Source organism: Littorina saxatilis, linkage group LG2 (assembly GCF_037325665.1).
Source record: "Littorina saxatilis isolate snail1 linkage group LG2, US_GU_Lsax_2.0, whole genome shotgun sequence".
Lineage (NCBI taxonomy): Eukaryota > Metazoa > Mollusca > Gastropoda > Littorinimorpha > Littorinidae > Littorina > Littorina saxatilis.
In genome coordinates, this window is record NC_090246.1 from 62,553,341 (window position 1) to 62,572,223 (window position 18,883).

Genomic DNA, 18,883 nt, shown 5'->3' on the forward strand with positions numbered 1-18,883 from the left:
GTCCCAATTTTTGTAAGGACCGTCTCAGGAATGTATAGAACCTGTTCACCAAGTTTGGTGACGATCGGTCCGTTCATTCTTGAGATCTTTATGCGAACACGAACACACAAACAAACAAACAAACACATCGACCGAATCCTATACACACCCCTATACCGGGGGTGTAAAAACAATTCTCTAGAGATAAGCACATGAAACCTGTTTTTTTCTCTCAAAATAGTTGATGAATAAAGACTCCAGACGTTAGAGAGTTGCGTCTTGGTCTATTGACGACACATATTTACCTATTGGAACATATCTGAGTGAACTATTCCACATTTGTGCGAGTAAAGTACAGTGAACATCTCATATTATTTTCAAGGCTTGCAGTGACGAAAAAGAGTTCTGTGTCAAGGTGTGAAGGACACAAGCTTCTGAAAAGCGGTACTAAACGATTTGGGCCGGCGAAAAAAAACTGAGTTTCCTGCTTTAAAATGTTGCCAGATGCAACGATTCCAAGTGTTATGTCTATGGATGTTGAACAATTGCGAGTTGAAATTGAAAGACTTAATGTATCAAAATCTACGTTGTTTAAGCACAATAATCTCTCACAACCGAATCCTTTTCTGTGCGTCTTCCACGAAATAATTCACAAGATTCCAACATACACAAATTGCGTACGGGGCCCCACGTTTTAGACACCAAATTCAATCACTCAAAGAAAACTGCCAAGCTCACCATTTAGCAGAACTTGTAACAATTAGACAGCTGAAGGAGCGAAAAACGTGTGTTCGGAAGTTTAGCATCCACGGTCACACACACTGTCAAAACAAGCGCAGCTGAGACAAGGCTATATCAAGAAACTGTGTCACAAGAAGTGCCAAAATCAACACAACAACTCATGACAACACCAATGCATTCGAGACAATGCCATACGCCCACCCTTCAAAATGATGTATCACAACCTGGGACAAAAGAAACACATTGTAATAAGAAACACTGAAGAAGAAAAATCGGTGCATGATAATAAAAACATTGCCTTGTCCTTGACTGCAAATCATCCTTCTGCGATGTATTACAGTGAGACAGCGAAAATAGGGCCAGTGTGCGACACTCTTACATCGGAGACAGAGGACACCTCGAAGGACACGACCCAAATATCCATGAGACAAAGGGAACAAGGAAAATATGGTGTGTCGGTTCGGTAGGGGGGGTAGGGGGGCACGGTGAGAGAGAAAGAGAGAGAGAGAGAGAGAGAGAGAGAGAGAGAGAGAGAGAGAGAGAGAGAGAGAGAAAGAGAGAGTGTGTGTGTGTGTGTGTACTTACCCATATGTGTGCGCGTCCGTACGCACAAAGTAAATGACGAAAAGCAATGAAGGCCATGGCAAAAGATAGAAAAGATGGTAAGAAACAGAGAAGAAACTTACCAATCGCAGAGGGTAGGAGGGCAGGGGTGGGGTGGGGTGGGGGGTGGGTGGGGTGGGGGGGGGGAGAGGTGCAGACGAAGAGGATTGATATGAAGGGGGTTGGAAGAAAAGGACAAGGACTGGGAGAAAGAGGAGGAAAGACTGTAACAGGAGGGAGGGATAGGGGAGGAGAGGAGAGGCGGGGATAGGGAGGGGGAGGGGGGATGCGACACATCGACTCTGACGTGTTCTGCACAGTCACAAGCTAAAAGGAGACACCTCCAGGGACGTGTCCCCAGTAATTGCAAGGAGGAGAGCAAAAAATCACATCATCAATATCTTGCTCTCGCTGTACAGCAATACTAGCTATAAGAGAAAGGAGGGGCAGAGCGGGAATGTAGAAATTGGTAAACGGAAGAAGAGATCGAGACGGGAGCGAGGGTTGAAGCAAAGAGTGTATCCCTACGGAAGTAAGAAGGTGATGATGGAACTTTATTTTTCAAGGATAGAGGTTTAAGGCGACGCCTTTTCTTACAACCGGTCCTTACTTCTAATACAAATGTCTAATAAATGATAAACAAGTAAAGCAACATGACAAATAAACAAATTAAACGAACGACCCAGAAAACAATCGACAAGTAAGCAAACAAGCAAATAAACACAAACAACAAAATGACAAAGTAAGCAACATACAAATCAAAAGCGAAACATGCAACATGTTAATTGAGGTTACACATGTAAAGTGATCGACGGTAAAATTCACACAATACCAACGTTTACACTAATGCTTACAATGATTATATGGTGTAAATGATGATGATGAAGATGATGAGAGAAAGAGAGATAGAGAGAAGGGAAGAGAGTGATAAAGAGAGAGAGAGAGAGAGAGAGAGAGAGAGAGGGGAAGAGGAAGAAGGGGGGGAAAGAGTGCGAAAGAGAGATCAATGAGAGATTTGTCGGGGGGAGGGAGTTGTAAAAAATGGTTATGAGAAGAAGAGGGAGAGAGGGTGGGCTAGGGAGAGGGATGAAAACAGGCTCCGTGTGCGGGGTAGGGAGGGAGCGGAGCAGATTACAAGGAAGGAAAAAAAAAATCAGGCTTTGTGGGGAAAAATATGACGGCTTACTAGTGCCAAAACCTGGGGTTACCCATTATCACGTGATAATTACTAATTAACGCTGTCAGTTACTGTTTTCACTCGTTAGTTACTCATTTTCACGGGATAATTAGTAATTTTCACGGGAAAATTACTAATTTTTAGTTTTGGCACTAGCAATCCGTCAGGAAGTGAGCCAAAAATAAAAATTAGTAATTAACAGGTGAAAGTTAGTAATTTTCCCGGGAAAATTAGTAATTAACACGTGAAAATGATAATTATCAAGGGAAAATTACTAATTTTCCCTTGATAATTACAATTATGAGGTTTTGGCACTAGTAAGCCCTATGACGGCTTACTAGTGCCAAAACCTGGGGTTACCCATTATCACGGGATAATTACTAATTAACACTGTCAGTTACTGTTTTCACCTGTTAGTTACTCATTTTCACGGGAAAATTACTAATTTTTAGTTTTGGCACTAGCAATCCGTCAGGAAGTGAGCCAAAACTAAAAATTAGTAATTAACAGGTGAAAGTTAGCAATTATTCCGGGAAAAGTAGTAATTTTCCCGGGAAAATTAGTAATAAACACGTGAAAATGGTAACTATCAAGGGAAAATTACTAATTTTCCCTTGATAATTACAATTATGAGGTTTTGGCACTAGTAAGCCGTCATAGAAAAACACCCACGCGAACACAAAAAAATGCTTACACGGCAAAAGGAAAGGCCAGAGTATGATGCTGCAAGAGAAGGGAGGGGGGGGGGGAGAGAAGAGGAGGGGGGTTGATGGAAGAGGGATGCACCAATCCACACGCGACAGACTCGCCAACTACAAGGAGGACATCGCTGGGGACATGTCCTTCTCGGGAAACGAAAAAAAAAAAAAGAGAGAGAAAGAATCAGTGGGGATCATCAATACTGCCTGTCCTTGCGCGGTGTCGCCAGAACAGTGCTCAAGTGAACGCGCCACGATTCGTCGTCTGCTTGTTCGGCGCTCGTAAACTTTCTCACGCCCCCCCCCCCCCCCCCCCCCCCCCCCAGTCACAATGTCCTTCCACCTATGAATACGTTTCTTTATCTTTTTCTTGAAAAATTCTGGTCTACCTGCTTCTTCTATTCACAAACACACACACCCCTCTCCCACCCCCTTGTCTTCTTTCTCTTCCTTTGTCTCTGTGTGTGTGTTTGTGTCTCATGCCCGTGTCTCTTCTCTTCGCCGTGCCATTTTCCCTTCGTCGAATAATTACAATAGATGTTCTCTCTCTGCCACTAAGTGTGTGTGTGTGTGTATGTGTGTGTGCAAGTGTGTGCAAGTGTGTGCGTTTGTGTGCGTGCGTCCACGTACGTGTGTGTTTATATGCATGTGTGTGTGTGTGTGTGCCTGCGTGCACGTGTGTGTGTGCCTGCGTGCACGTGTGTGTGTGTGTGCGTGCACGTGTGGGTGCTTGAGTGTGTGGGTGGGTGTGTGCGTTTGTGTGCGTGCGTGCACGTACGTGTGTCTATATGTGAGTGTGTGTGTGTGTGCGTGCACGTGTGTGTGTGTGTGTGTGAGTGTGTGTGCGTGCTTGAGTGACTCAGTGCGTGTGTGCGTTACCTGACCTGCGTGCGTGCGTGCGTGAGCATGGATCACTTGCTATAATTCTTTGTCTTCGTCACTTGCTATAATTCTCTGTCTTCGCTTGGCATCTATCACCATTAACTACACCCATGACACCTCGTGTCTCTTGTCACCGTCACATTGATATCGGACCAGTCGATCCGTGTCTCGGTCTTTCCTGTGCCTTTTTACACCCACACTTAAATCTCTCGTGTTTATTGATGGCCGCACTGAGGAGCGGTCATCTATTGCAATGGGTTCGGAGATCTGACATGTCTCGTTTTGTTACCGTTCTCACGAGATCAGTTACAGTTTTTCTCTCTCTCTCTCTCTCTCTCTCTCTCTCTCTCTCTCTCTCTCTCTCTCTCTCTCTCTCTCTCTCTCTCTCTCTGTATCAGTGTATGTATGTCTTTGTCTGTGTCTGCCTCTGAGTCTCTCCGCTTCTGTCTTTCTATGTCTGTCTCTGTTTATGTGTGTGTGTGTGTGTCTCTCGCTCTCGCTCTCTCTCTCTCTCCCATCCGACTCCTGGCACACAGGTCAAAGCAGAGGTTAACTTGAGTGCACGTGTACCTAGCAGGAGGGGGGTGATTCGGGTCAGAAGTGGGGTAAAGCACTTTGGTCTTCAGTCTTTGGCCAGTTTTTTTTCTATGGGATGCGGTCATCTCTTCACTTGGATACACACCAAAAATGAAAATTGAACAGTTCGGGTGCTCTGTTTGAAAAGTGGGATTTTTTTCATGAAGAATTTTTAAAAAGCCACTAGTTGACATTAATTGATCAAAAATGCCAACGCAACGCAGGAAGCAGCCAGGTTGTTGATTTTATTTTAATGCGTCCAAGTAGAGAGATGGACTTATCCCACGTAAAAACCTGGATGTGTAAAAGAAGTCTAAATCACCATAAACCAATACTGTAAATCAAGCAAGTTGTCTGTCCTGTAGCATCCGAAAAAGCAAGCTGTCAGTCCAGCAATACTACAGCATTGGCTTGACGGTCAGTGTTTAGGCAAAACCTGAAATCGTTATTTGCAAGAATCATAACTGTGACGGGGGAAAGCAGGTGTGTGCCTTTTTCTCTCTCTGAATTGTACACTGTCCCCCGTGTACTTCACAGTCATGCACGAAAATCCATCGCAGAGAGAGAGAGAGAGAGAGAGAGAGAGAGAGAGAGAGAGACAAACCGACAGATACTGTAACGTGACATTCAAATTTGCTTGCAGTCAAGGCTCTCAGCATCAAGAACCAGGTTATTAGTAACATCACGATCACTGTTTGACCTATGATCGCCCCCACGACCTAGCCTGTCTTCGTGTTGACTTTAGCACTACCTACCCCCTACTAACCTTATCTACAAATGTATTCTGCGAGAGAGAAGTATCTAAGCACAAACAAAGTGAACATGTGGATAATGTGCGGGTAGTGAAAACCTTCCGGGAATGGTCAATAGGCGCGCGAGTGTGTGTGTGTGTGTGTGTGTGTGTGTGTCACGGTTTGTGTGTTTGTCAAAGTGTGTGTGTGTGTGTGTGTGTGTGTGTGTGTGTGTGTGTGTGTGTGTGTGTGTGTGTGTGTCACGGTTTGTGTGTTTGTCAAAGTGTGTGTGTGTGTGTGTGTGTGTGTGTGTGTGTGTGTGTGTGTGTGTAGGTGTCTTTGCGCGCATTTGCGAGCGTGTGCATAAGAAACAACAAGCAAGTCAAACCCCACCTAACCAACACAAACAAAGCAAGAAAGTAAACCTTAAAAAAATCCAACTTACCCTGAAACAGCGGATCACTCAGTTCAAGAAAATGTCACCGTGAAATTTACAGCAGCGATAATAGTACACCGCCAGTTACTCGCACGCAGAGAATACATATCACACTCCAATTACAGCTATTCTTACACACAGACTCTTCCATCAATAACCCAGCATGCGTTCGAAAGGTCGCAGATGACTCTACTACTTGACACAGGAAACACAGCCTTATCAACTTTTAATCGCTCATAATTATACACAGTGCACTGTATGGTTCTGCTTCTGAGTGCTTCTTCCTTAGTTACTGCAGTGCGCGGCGGGAAGTGTGTGTGTGTGTGTGTGTGTGTCACGGTGTGTGTGTATGTGTGTGTGTTAGTGTGTGTGTTGTGTGTGTTAGTGTGTTAGAGAGTGTGTGTGCTCTCTCTCTCTCTCTCTCTCTCTCTCTCCCTCTCTCTCTCTCTCTCTCTCTCTCTCTCTCTCTCTCTCTCTCTTTGATAGGAGATGCAACAGCTGAGCTGTTAAAACGATCAATATCAAACATATCCTATTCCCCATTGTATGGCCCAGATAATGTGAGTTACAAAACATGAACATTCCTCACTACAAAAACAACTTACCTGTTGTTGAAAAGCTAAACGGTTTTTCAAGCTAAAGTGCGCTAACGTCCCACACGAGAACACGAAGAAGATATATGGAAGCAGAGGAAGATTTTGCACAGCATTAACATGGCAACAAGCCATTAAAGCCCCAAGGCAGAAGAAAGCTCCACCCACCAAAAAATGAAAACACCTAATTTTTCCTGCAGAAAACGTAAAAGCGCTCGGTTTACAACCACCAGTAAGTTATACGTAGACACTTCAGTGTTTACAGCCCGAAGCAAAACTTGGCTGCTTCCTCACATCCACACAAACATACTCAGCAGGAGATAAGTTTCCTTAGAATGCCACCCCCCCCCCCCCTTCCGAATTCCCCCTCAACAACATTCTTACCTGGCACTGCACGCTTCTTCATTCCTCTTAAAACGGTTCTGAACATACCTGCCACAGCGCCAGCAAACACGACGGTTGGTAGAGTCAACAGTTCTCCCAATAAACGACGCATGAAACCATTTTGTGTCAGTAAGTCTTCGTCACTTTCACTCACAACACAGCAGGATGGTTACTCAGTGAAACCGAACAGCTTGAGAATGCAGCAACAAACTGTTCTATTACATCACATGTAAGCCGACCCGGCTGTGAAATGCACAAATGAAACTGAAGCATACAAACATTGTCTGTCAGCAACTGTCACGTTCTTTCGCTGCTTGCAACACAGCAGGATGGTTACTCAGTACAGCACCCACTTTGTAGCAATTACTTGAAACAAACTGCTGCATTAAATTAATTGCAGGACTTTAACGTGAAGGTAAAACTGACGTATAAAACTATTTTTGTAAGTAACTGTTTGTCACTTTCACTTTGCACGGCAGGATGGGTGCTCACTACAACTCCCGCTTTCCAGCAGCTTCGTGAAAAAAAAGGTTTTTGATAATGAGCAGATAAAACTGACGTACAAACTATTACTGTCAGTTAATGTTTGTCACTTTCACATGCATCACAGCAGGATGGTAACTCAGTACAACGTCCGCTTTTCGAAATAGCAATTTTGTGGAACAAACTGCTCCTTTTGCCTACATAAAATCGACGCATAAAAGCAGTTTGTATCAGTAAATCTTCACACATTCCAACACAGCAGGGTATATATTTAATCGGAACAGTACCGCTCGATAGCAGCTTCGCGTAACAAAACTGCTCTTTTAAAACGCATGTTCTTGTGTGCGAAGATGAAATTGATTTGGCGTGAATGTAGTCTTTCACAGCACTTTCGGGGCGTCGTGCCAGTTTCAAGCGGTGTGCAAAACCTGCAGAATTAAGCTGTGTTTCCATATAGCGACGCGACGGCGGCACGATGGTTGCGGCGAGGTGGCGGCAGCGTCAAAACCGATCGCAACAGTAGTAACAAAGAACGCGTGTTTCCATATGTGCGACGCGACGGCGGCGCGGCGGCGACGTACCGCGCGACGGTTTGGCGTCAAGATTTTGTTCGCTCCAGGGAGCGAACAAAATTGCTGCCGCGCGATATTCGCGTCCAAAGAGGGCGTAGTCTACGCCTTTCCAAACATTCCAGGACCCCCACAATCAGGTTTATAGGCTATTTTGACTGGTTTTTTTTCTGTCAGATACATGTATTCCCTGAGCTGCACATAGTCCAGCAAGAATTTCTTCAAAGGTTGTCAAAGGCACCGTGTTCGTTCCGCTTTTTGAGCATTTTGTTGAAACAAAAGAGGGTTTTTCTTGCATTTCTCGTCTTTTCAATTTTCTAACCAACATAAGTAGCTTCAAATAAAGTTTTTCTTAATTACGTTATGGCTGTGTGAGTTTTTGACCGATTTATAAGAAGAAGTCAAGCCAGAAAGAACAAAAATCCGCCTGGCGCGCCGCTTTTAATGGAAACACTCATAGCGAAATTCGCTAGCGGCATCGCGAGTTTATCGCCGCCGTGCCGCCGCCGCGTCGCTAAATGGAAACATAGCTTAACATCTTCCGTCCATGTCAGTGTCCCTGCATGTCAAGGAGCTGAGCATTTTTAACTGAGTGGTGGATTTCTTCGACACGGAACTCAAATACAGGAGACGAAAACGGTCCAGCTGATTATCGAACCGATGTCGTCCAAACAGCAACATAAAAAGATATTTTACTCACGATGTTCTGTCCAACTTAAAACTGAAAACAACTATTTCTCTTTCACCGTGCGCTAATGTGCACACTGAAGGTTTCAGCTCGCCACTCTTATTCTGTTGAAGTTTATAATAAGTCATAGACAAAACAAAAATCGACCAATCTCTAGAAGTCTGTGACAACTGACATCAATCCTTCAATCACCCTGAGTTAGCAGGGGCACTAGGTAGACATTGTCACACAATGTTGGAGACCACGACGACAACACAGACAGAGAGTATACGTACCGTTCCACGGGCACACAGCTGTACGACTGTGTGCAACAACTAAAGCTGTTGTGGTATTGTTGATGGGGATGACGTCAAACCCCAGGAGAGGAGGAGAGATGAGGGTGGGGGGTAAGAGGAACAAGGGGGGGGGGGGGCTGTGTGTGACTGGAGGTGTTCTCGGTAAAAAGAGCTCTTTATAACTCCCCCGCCTGGTGAGAATCGCGGCGCGCTGTCAACTCACGACATACCTCCAGTGACGAGCAAGTCCCAGGTGTACTGTGCAAGCAGCGCGTGGTAACTTCAAGCAAGGCTTCCAAATATATACTGGCTCCGGCTGCGGTTCACTCCATCAATCCACTGCCTCTTGCTCTACCCCTCTCTATCTATTTGTTTATCTCTGATTTACTAGTAATTACACACGAACCCGGCCGCACCACCTCTCTCTAGCTCTGCACACTCCATCATTCTTTTCTCTCTCTCTCTCTCTGTCTCTGTCTGTCTCTCTCTCTTCATTCTTTTCTCTCTCTCTCTCTCTGTCTCTCTCTCTCTCTCTGTCTCTGTCTCTCTCTCTCTCTCTCTCTCTCTCTCTCTCTCTCTGTGACTGTTCATACAGGAATAGCTGTAATCATACATGCATACACGTGTAACACAGGAATAGGTTTGTACAACCAACACTGAGGAATAGCGCATAGCAGTGTCAACATATCTTTGCTTGTAATTATACAAACACGCGGCATCCACCACTACAAGAAATAAGCCGCGGGTGAGCATATTCTATTGTCATTCTCCGTTCCTCCCCCCCCCCTCCCTATCACCCTCTATGCGACTATTTTACCACACAGTACAAGAATATATAGCTGTAATCACGCATGAATAGTTGTAATTACATAGTGAAGGAATAGCTGTATTTACACAGTGAAGGTATAGGTGTAATCACACAAGATTTATAAAGTCAACACGAATAGCTAAGAAGAATCCACCACCAGTCTATTTCTCTACTTTGACCCATGCACTTGCAGGGAGCAGTGCGACCCCCCACCCCCTAATTACACGGACAAAGACGACAGCATCCTCACCCCGTTGCTCGTGACCTCACAAGCCCGCTCTCTCACAGCAGTGTTGGAACACTGCTATCATCCCTGCTTGCCAGGCCAGACAGCTGTGAAGACCGGAGAAGGCCACAACAGAGCAGCAAAGGAGGAAGAGCAGTAAAGAGAGGAATACATGCACAGCAGGCAGCATCACAGACGTTCACAGCACAGGCACCGCAGTTTTTGTGCCAATAGTCCCCTCTCTACCCCACTGTGTGTTTCTCTCCTCCTAAAGCGCTTCTTGTCTGGCTCAGCAACCCATTGCTCACTCTTTCTCCCTCTCCGTCTCACTCGGTTTCCCGTTCTTCACAGACAGCCTGCGATACCTCTTTTCTGCAGGCGCTTGAATCAGGCATCATGAGTTTTACGATTACGGGCTTCGGGGGTCGATCGAACGCCGATGACTTACTTCAAATCGTCGAAAACTTTGCCGTCCTTTCGGAACAATTGCGAAAAAATGTCCGACAATCAAGTTGTAGACACTTCCATGACTATTTTGGCACATTTGCCGAACAAAATACATCCTAGCAAATATACCTGCGACAGAATAGTGAATCTGTGAAAAAATGATGGACTAAAACTGCTTGACAATTGTAGTCATACATGAGCAGCCTAGTCAAAGATTATTTTGTTTTCTCACGGTTACTTTTAAAATGAAAATTGAATATATATTCCAAAGACACCTGGCTGACAGCGCATCTTTGTCATTTTTCCTTTCTGGATGATTTGCAGTAGCTTTAACAAAAACGTTAAAAGCAAATTGGAAACAAATAGCAGAAACATTGTTTGCTGTTATGCACTACTGATAAACCAATGCCTAGTAGTAGTAGGTACAGACAACAGAAGTGGTCCTTCGGAAGAGTCAGTTACAGCTTAATTATACATGTATACATTTTCTATTCGTCTTCAGCTCTTTTTATCAAGTTCCTGTTGGCCCCAGATAAAATCCTTTGCCGTGCTGGTCAACAGAAAGTGACCACCTTCATTTTAGTCATTGTCAACGAATATCTGTTGTTTGGAACAGCCTGCACACAGCTGCAAGTTGTGTGCACGATCTTCGGTGTCTGTAGGTACTGATGTTGATGAGATTATCTGCTGTTCAGAAACCGTTTACTCTGCTGCAAGTTGTGCATGAATTCAGGCGTCTTTGGTTACCCCAAAGGAATCATCTGCTCTTCACAACCCCTCACAGCTTCAACAGCCTGAACACTGAGGTCAATGTTCTGCATGTGTCCGTGGTTACATCGATGAAATTATCTGCTTTACCATTTATAACCTTTCAAAAATTCAGCAAGCCAATGTTATGCATAATAACGGACGCCCGCGGTTCCGTCAGTCGATAAAGATTATTCAATTTCGTGCTAATGCGTGATTGCGGCGTGGAGATTAACGCCAGATACCCCCGTCCGTACAACACTCATTCATTCGGCCGCCACACAGAACATTGCGCCAAACGCTAATTAAATAGCCATTTTCTGTTATTGACCACAGCCGTTCCGGCCAGAACTGAACAGTTCCAAGAATCCAGGAATCCGCTGGCATTGAGCGACTGCTAAACGATTTGCAAAGAAGCGACGAAATGCAATCCCGGACAGGGCAGGCCATGCATTACAAAGTAGCAAAGAAACAATGCCAGACAGGGCAATGCCACTGAAAAGAAACAACAAAATGCAATAAACAACGAAATGCAATAAACAACGAAATGCAATAATCAACGAAATACAATTAAAAAAAAATTAAAAACGAAAAAAAAAAAAACACGAAATGCAATACCGGACTTGCATGCTTTGCTATTGAAAAGAAACAACAAAATGCAATAAACAACGAAATGCAATAAAAACAAAAAAAATGCAATACCGGACTTGCAGGCTATGCCACAAGGAATCAGTGAAACACAATACCAGACAGTGCTATGCGCGTGCTAATTGAATTCTGATAAGCAGGCTTCTGTGGGACAGAGTGGTAAAAAAAGACTTCCACGTGTAAGTGACAATAATCATGCAAATGTTCTAGACCTGAGAGTGGTACCACAAATCACCCATAATACGAAGATGGGATACAACAAAGGATGCACGCGCATAGGAACCATGAGGAGATATCTGCCATTGTGGCAACCACAGAGAGGCTGACCGATTGACAGGTCTTTAGTTTGCACGGATAAAAGATTTGAAATATATATACCTTCCTTCCAGTGTAGGCTGTCATTTCATCCGCAACACTCTGTCGACACTTGTACATGGGGTATGAGCATCCTCCCACTTGGACACATACCAAAAATCTACAATCTGGCTGCTTACTGTGCGCAGAGGGAGTTTAAAAAAACACACACACAAAAACACAGCCAGGGTGTCGTTTCTTGGTTATTTGTCTAAGAATGCTTCTATCACATGTAATATTCTGACAGAACTGTGGTGGTGCAAATGATCGCTTACACGACAGAGAAAAAAGATGTCTGTAAAATCGCTGCGCCTTGTCTCCCACCCTATATTTTTTCCCTAATTACAACGTGTAATCTACAAAAAGAACGTAAAAAGAAAGAGAGAGAGAGAGAGAGAGAGAGAGAGAGAGAGAGAGACAGAGACAGAGACAGAGAGACAGAGGGATGGGGGGAGGGAAAGGGAGAAAGAGGGGAGTGGGGGTCGGGAATGGGGGCACATAATACTGTAAATCAGTTCCACACACACAATATGCAAAGCAGCACGAGGCTTGACCTTTTGCTCGCTTCCTGCGACGCTGGGGACAGGAAAGAACTGCGATCTAAGAATCTGTTTACGTAAGTCCACGAAGGCTTCGCAGACACATATTATTCTATCTCTTGTTCTGTCACTCTCTTATACATTCTGTCTGCCTGCATCTTTCTAAACGCACATAGATTATCCCTCACACACAAACACTCCCTCTCCCTCTCTCAGAAAAAAACCCCACATTAGGCATCCCCCCCCCCCCCCCCAACCATTTTCTAATCCGACCCCTATCTTCTCACTCTTCTATCTTTGAGCCATTGCACGTACCCCCCCCCCCCCCCTAACTCATACTCCTTCACGCTCGCTCGCGCTCTCTCTCTCTCTCTCCCCCTTCGTGTGGTTCAGGTCACTGGCTACCACTTCCCCTATTCTAGTATTTCCCCCCCCCCCCCCCAAAAAAAAAAAAAAATAAATAAATAAATAAAGTGCATAGCCCCCAGCTTTCGACTTTCTATTTGTGTAGTTTTAGTTCCAGTGACGAGCACGAAGTCGATCGTCTGACTTCCGCGCGGCAGCCATCGATTTGGTGTGTGTGTTTTTCGGGGGGCAGGTAATGATTATGCATTAGCTGCCGTCATTCATAAAACGGAAAGGGAGAGGTAGGAATGGAGGTCGGAGCATTGATCGCAGAGATGCCGGTCTTCAGTCTGGGCTGTGGCCGGACGGGAGGGGCGGGGGGGGGGGGGGGAGGAAGAGAGAGAGAGAGAGAGAGAGAGAGAGAGAGAGAAGAGAGAGAGAGAGAGAGGGAGAGATAGATAGGAAAAGGAATGAGAGGGACAGAGAGGGAACGAGAGAGAGAGAGAGAGAGAGAGAGAGAGAGAGAGAGAGATACCTTACGTACTTTCAGGCTCCAGAAAACAGCCTGGCAGTCTGTTCCGGACCTTGACATGCCTCAGTCTCACATTAACACATGTATACAGTTTGTGTGTGTGTCGTGTGTGTCACGGTGTGTGTGCGTGCGTACGTGTATGTGTGCGTACGCGCTTGTGTGTGTGTGTGTGTGTGTGCGTGTGCGTGTGTGCGCGTGTTTGTGTTTTTGTTTGTGTTGTGCAACTTTGGAGAAAAGGGTTGGGCTGAGAAGGCAGCACTGCACCAACATAATATTTTCATCAGACGCTAAAATCATAGGCTGAGAAGCGAGAGATAAATATAATCGGGAAAAGAGAACACGAGACACTTAGCCTCTTAATTAGGCCTTCGACAAGAAGAGGAGGGAAGAGGAAGGGGCAACGGACGACGCGAATACAACAGTAAGTTGTCAGGACAGGTCAATCCAAAGCAAACCACCAGCCAGACTAGGCGAAATTGGAAGTTATTGTACGTTTACCTCATAGCCACAGGGATCATTGGACTGAGGATAACTGCTTGCGCACGACGGTGTGTGTCAGTGTGTGTGTGTGTGTGTGCGTGCGCGTGTTGGTGCAGGTGTGTGTGTGTCATGTGTGTGTGTGCGCGCGCGCGCGCGCGTGTGTGTATGTGCGTGCGTGACTGCTTGCGTGCGGGCCTGCGTCTGTTGCCTGCATGTTTACCTGGGTGTGTGTCTGTGTGTGTGAGTTCGACGAATTAAGCCGATCCAAAAGCAAGACTGAGAAAGTGTTCCCAACCCCGGAAGTAATCCCGGATGACAGAGTTTAAAACCTGGCCGGTGCTAGTCGACCATAGATCAGACTAATCCCTCTGAACACGGTTAGCACGTGACTCTCGGAGAGCCAAACGGGTTTTTGACTGATCATAATACAGCCAGAGACTGTAGAGTACACAGATGTCACTTGTACTCTGTGTACTCTACAGTCTCTGATACAGCGCAGATTCGGAGTTATCTCAAACCCATATAATATAAATTATAACACGTTGACTCTCGGAGAACCAGTGTCTCGTTTTTGTCTGAAGCAGCGCATAAATATAGATGCATCTCAAACCATCACCGAATGAATCTTTGGAAACCAAAGCGTCTCGTTGCTGCCTCTGTCTAATACAGCGAAGACATTCAGAAAAATTAAAAGAACTCAAACTATTATATAGCGTTACTCCTGGAATGACTGTCACTCGTGTCTGTATCAGTGATACAGCGCACAACTGGAGGAAACTCAAACCATAACACAGTGATCACGCCAGTCAACTCTCTCCCTCTCTCTCTCTCTCTCTCTCTGATTAACGAGGATTCAGTGGTACAGTTGGCCAGACTTTTGTATCGCGTGTTTCAGAAAAGAAAAAAGGGTTTTGGTCTAGTTTCCCCGGCAATAAGAAGAACGAGTCAGCGGGACTCCAGGGGCTCACATCCACGTCGGACATCGGACATACACGGATATTTTTTTCCAAATGTCCTATACATTTTTCATGCAAGAGGACATTGTCCGATTATGCTTTCATTTGATCTGGAAATTGTCAGTACTTTCCAATTTACAGTAGTTTGATTTGCTACGATGTCTCTCCAAGCAGACAAAACCATGCTGTCAGTGTACGTTTTGTTGCGAGAAAAAAAGGTCCTATTCATTTTGTTTTTGTTCGGGACAAATGTCCTATCGCTTTTGCATTGTCCAGGACATTTGTCCTATGCCATCTCTCATGGATGTGAGCCCCTGGGACTCGACGATGTTAAACTCAATAACATGTCTTACGTCTCTGTGTCTGTCTGGTCTCTCTTTTTTCTTGCTTCCAAGTTTCTCTCCTTAAGTTTGAACTATGTATCTCCCTCTCTGATGGTTTTGGTGTGTGTGCCAGTGTGTGTGCCACGGTGTGTGCCTCCCTACAAAATCTCAGATCGATGGCACGTGCTGGTGATTGACACCAGTGACGTCATTCAGTAATATGGTCGAACAAAGTGCCGTGAAGAAAACTGTTCAAGTGAAGAGATGGAGTGTCTCTAGAGGGCCTACGGGGTGGCTATATGTGATCACAGGCACGGGGACACAGTCTGAATATGGCATATATTATATATATACTCTTTAAAAAAAAAATTAAGGGCAGGTAAAAAAAAAAAAATGTATACAATCATTACAAATTTAATAAGAAATTACCTTTCTAATAACTCATAAAAGAACTGTAAGTGTTGCCATTGAAACCTTTTTTGAAGACAGTTTTAGTTACTGCACCATGCTAAACACATGAACAGATTCTGCTTTTGAGGGAAAAGGGTTGGTGTTTAAAAAATGATATGCTGACAAAATAATGGACTGTATAGCACTAGCAACATGCCTTCATTATTAAAACTGATCAATTTTCTTGACCGGATTTGAAGAGTATGTACACTGTTTTCACAATCTGGACATGTCTTGACACAAGCCCATGACACATCCCTCGCTCGAAACTCGCATCTGCTGGTCAGCATGCATTTCCCTCCGCAGGCCCCTCCATCTGGAACTCCCTGCCGCTTGAGCTTCGCCAGAGCCCCTCTCTTGACGCGTTCAAGAGTAGGTTGAAGACTCAGTTCAGGGCCGGACTACCGGGGGGGTTATGGGGGTTGCGCAACCCCCCCCCTAGCCTAAACATGTACCTTACTTATTTAATTTTTTTTATCATTGCTTAATTTATGCTGTTTCATGCAAGGAGCGACCATTTTCCTATCTCAGAATATGACCTACCCATCAGCTTCAGGGGGCTTCGCCCCCTGACCCCCACAACGAGGGGGGGGGGGGGGGTTCTAGGGTTTCCGGATTCCCCCCCCCAGCCAAAAAATAAAAAATATTGAATGAGGTATGCATTTCTTTATTTTACATTGAGTTTCAATTTTTGGGGTACTAATCAGTGACAAAATCTGCTGCCTGAAACTGGTAATGATCATCCTCAGAATGCACCAGATTGCACCATTTTGCATCCTTTTTTTCAAAATTTTCCGGGGGGGCATGCCCCCGGACCCCCCTAGCAAGCTAGGCGCTTCGCGCCGTCGGCTCGGCGCTTCCCCCTGGCCCACCACTGGCAACCCCCCCCCCTCCTCTTCGCCTAGTCCGGCCCTGCAGTTCTTCCCGTAGCTGGCTGCCACTTTTATGTTTGACGTGATGTGTTGTGCCCCAAAAGACATTCTTGTGTTGTGCTCTGTGAGAGGTGTTTTCTTTGTGTTTAATATTATTTTGTTTGGACCTAGCTATTGATGTGTACATTGTTGTTAAACAGTTGTTTGTTGTATGTTTATCAGGGTTTGCTAGTGTGTGATAGGGTTCGTGTCCGTCTGTAGATGTTAGTTTCTTTGTTAGTCCTGTGTTGACAACTCTATTCGACAAGCGCTTAGAACTGTACCCACGGAATACGCGCTATATAAGCTTCATATTGATTGATTGATTGACTGGGGGAGGGGAAGTATGGATGAAGATGAGTTCTAGCTCTTGCCTGATAGAACTTCTGTTAGGCAAGGGCTGGAGCAGATCCCAACCCCACCCTCCCCCACCCCACAATGCCATGTGACTGTGATTGGTTTAATGGTTATTTTTCTTGTGAGTACATGTGACACAAGTTGCCTGCCCATAGTTAAATGTTATCTATTTATAAGCACATACCATCATCAATCCCTCTCCCCAATAGAGAGAGAGAGAGAGAGAGAGAGAGAGAGAGAGAGAGAGAGAGAGAGAGAGAGAGAGAGAGAGAGAGAGAGAGAGACACACACACACACACACAACACCTGAAAACATGAACTAAGATGTAAAGTGTTTGATTCGCTGTTTGGACATTCGCTTGATCTAGTTTGATAACTTGTCAGTTGTCTGTAGGCTAAATAAAGTGTAAAGCAACTTAAACTCTACAATGAAACATGACACAGGCATACAGAGAGACATTGACAAACACACATTCAGACAGACAGATATGCACACAGTTTACCATTCACCATTCACACAGCAATGATCCTGAGAACTGTTGTGTTCAACTTCAACATGACATTAAAAATAAATATCGTTATGACATGGATCTGTTTATTTTCACCCCATTTTTTTTTCATACTCAATTAATGACTTATTTGTGAACAAGAAACAATTGACAAGTGGCTTTATTTTATCTCCCCCCCCCCCCCCCCCCCCCCCCATTTCCCCGTCGCGATATAACCTTCGTGGTTGAAAACGACGTTAAACACCAAATAAAGAAAGAAAGAATGACTTATTTTGCATCAGTAAAAGTTGAATACTACAGTACTACTTGTAGTACAGGGGCAACAGCCACTTAAAAATCAATGTTTGAACAAAACAAAAACAAACAAACCACAAGTAGAGAGAACAAACACACAAAACACAAGTATACAATAGCAACTTAATTGTGGCAAGCTCTACTCTGGTAGTGGTAAAAAAAAAAAACACACAAAAAACAAGAACTGAACAAAGCACACAAAAGTCAGGTCACAATGATGAATCAGTACTATACATCGTAGATAGATTGAAACCATCCTTGATATTAAGTCTGAGTTGATTTACATCCTTATACCATACACTATACAGAAATCGTGGTTAGTCCAACCATAAGTAAAACAGTGTATGTATGTCTCTGGTAAAGAAAGAGAAACTGACGATCTTTCACTTTCACTGTTTCAGACAAAGACTAGAGAGATTGAGAGAGAAGTCCTCTTGCGCATAAGTGACAACCAAAAAGCATTGCCCGTGGCCAGTCGCCTGACCTCAGCGAGGACAAAATTACATCACTCTCCCCCCCATGTGTTTTGTGCTCTCAGACTCAGTCTCATCTATCCAGGATCCAAATGTCAACAAAGCACACCCCGACACAAGTAGTGTAACAAACCCTTTTCTTTTGCCTCATCGGACGATCAAGTTAAAGTGACAGACAGACATATAACTTACATGCTTTGTTGCTTTGTGAAAAGCTGGTTCACTGTCTGGGTTGAACTCAAAAGCGGAGAAATACCTCACACGGCCAGGGGTACGAGTGTCCTCAGGCGCCAGTTGTTAGTCGTCTGCTTTCACATGCGACTAAGCACGCGCGCACTTTGTTTTGACATTGCGCGAGAATAAAGGGGTAGAAAAAATGGATTGGAACAATATTTGTAGTATACATTTTAAAATATAAAATATTTCTAAATCATAATGCATAATACTTTAGTAGTTCATTTTATTTTCCTATGAATTTTATAATTAAGTATGTCTAATCAAGAGACAATACTCTTGGAATTTATGTAACTTTTCCATTGTAAAACCTATCCTAAGCCAACATTAAAAGTGGTTTACTTGTAAGTAAGATATTAGCGTAATCTGTGATAACATTTATTTTATATAATTTTTGTTGGTTTTCTCCTAATATTTGGTATGGAAAATATTATT

At 44.4% G+C, this 18,883-nt stretch overlaps 2 protein-coding genes across 2 annotated transcripts in view; both read right to left on the bottom strand.

Annotated features, from left to right (window-relative positions):
* LOC138959504 (uncharacterized) overlaps window positions 1–18,540 on the bottom strand; it is a 96,171-nt gene extending 77,631 nt beyond the window's left edge. The window contains exon 1 of the mRNA XM_070331025.1: window positions 18,407–18,540. Coding sequence (XP_070187126.1) covers window positions 18,407–18,408 — 2 coding nt within the window. The 5' untranslated portion in view covers window positions 18,409–18,540. The remainder of the gene's footprint in view (window positions 1–18,406) is intronic.
* LOC138959495 (activating transcription factor 7-interacting protein 1-like) overlaps window positions 1–18,883 on the bottom strand; it is a 364,173-nt gene that overhangs the window by 19,474 nt on the left and 325,816 nt on the right. The window lies entirely within an intron of this gene.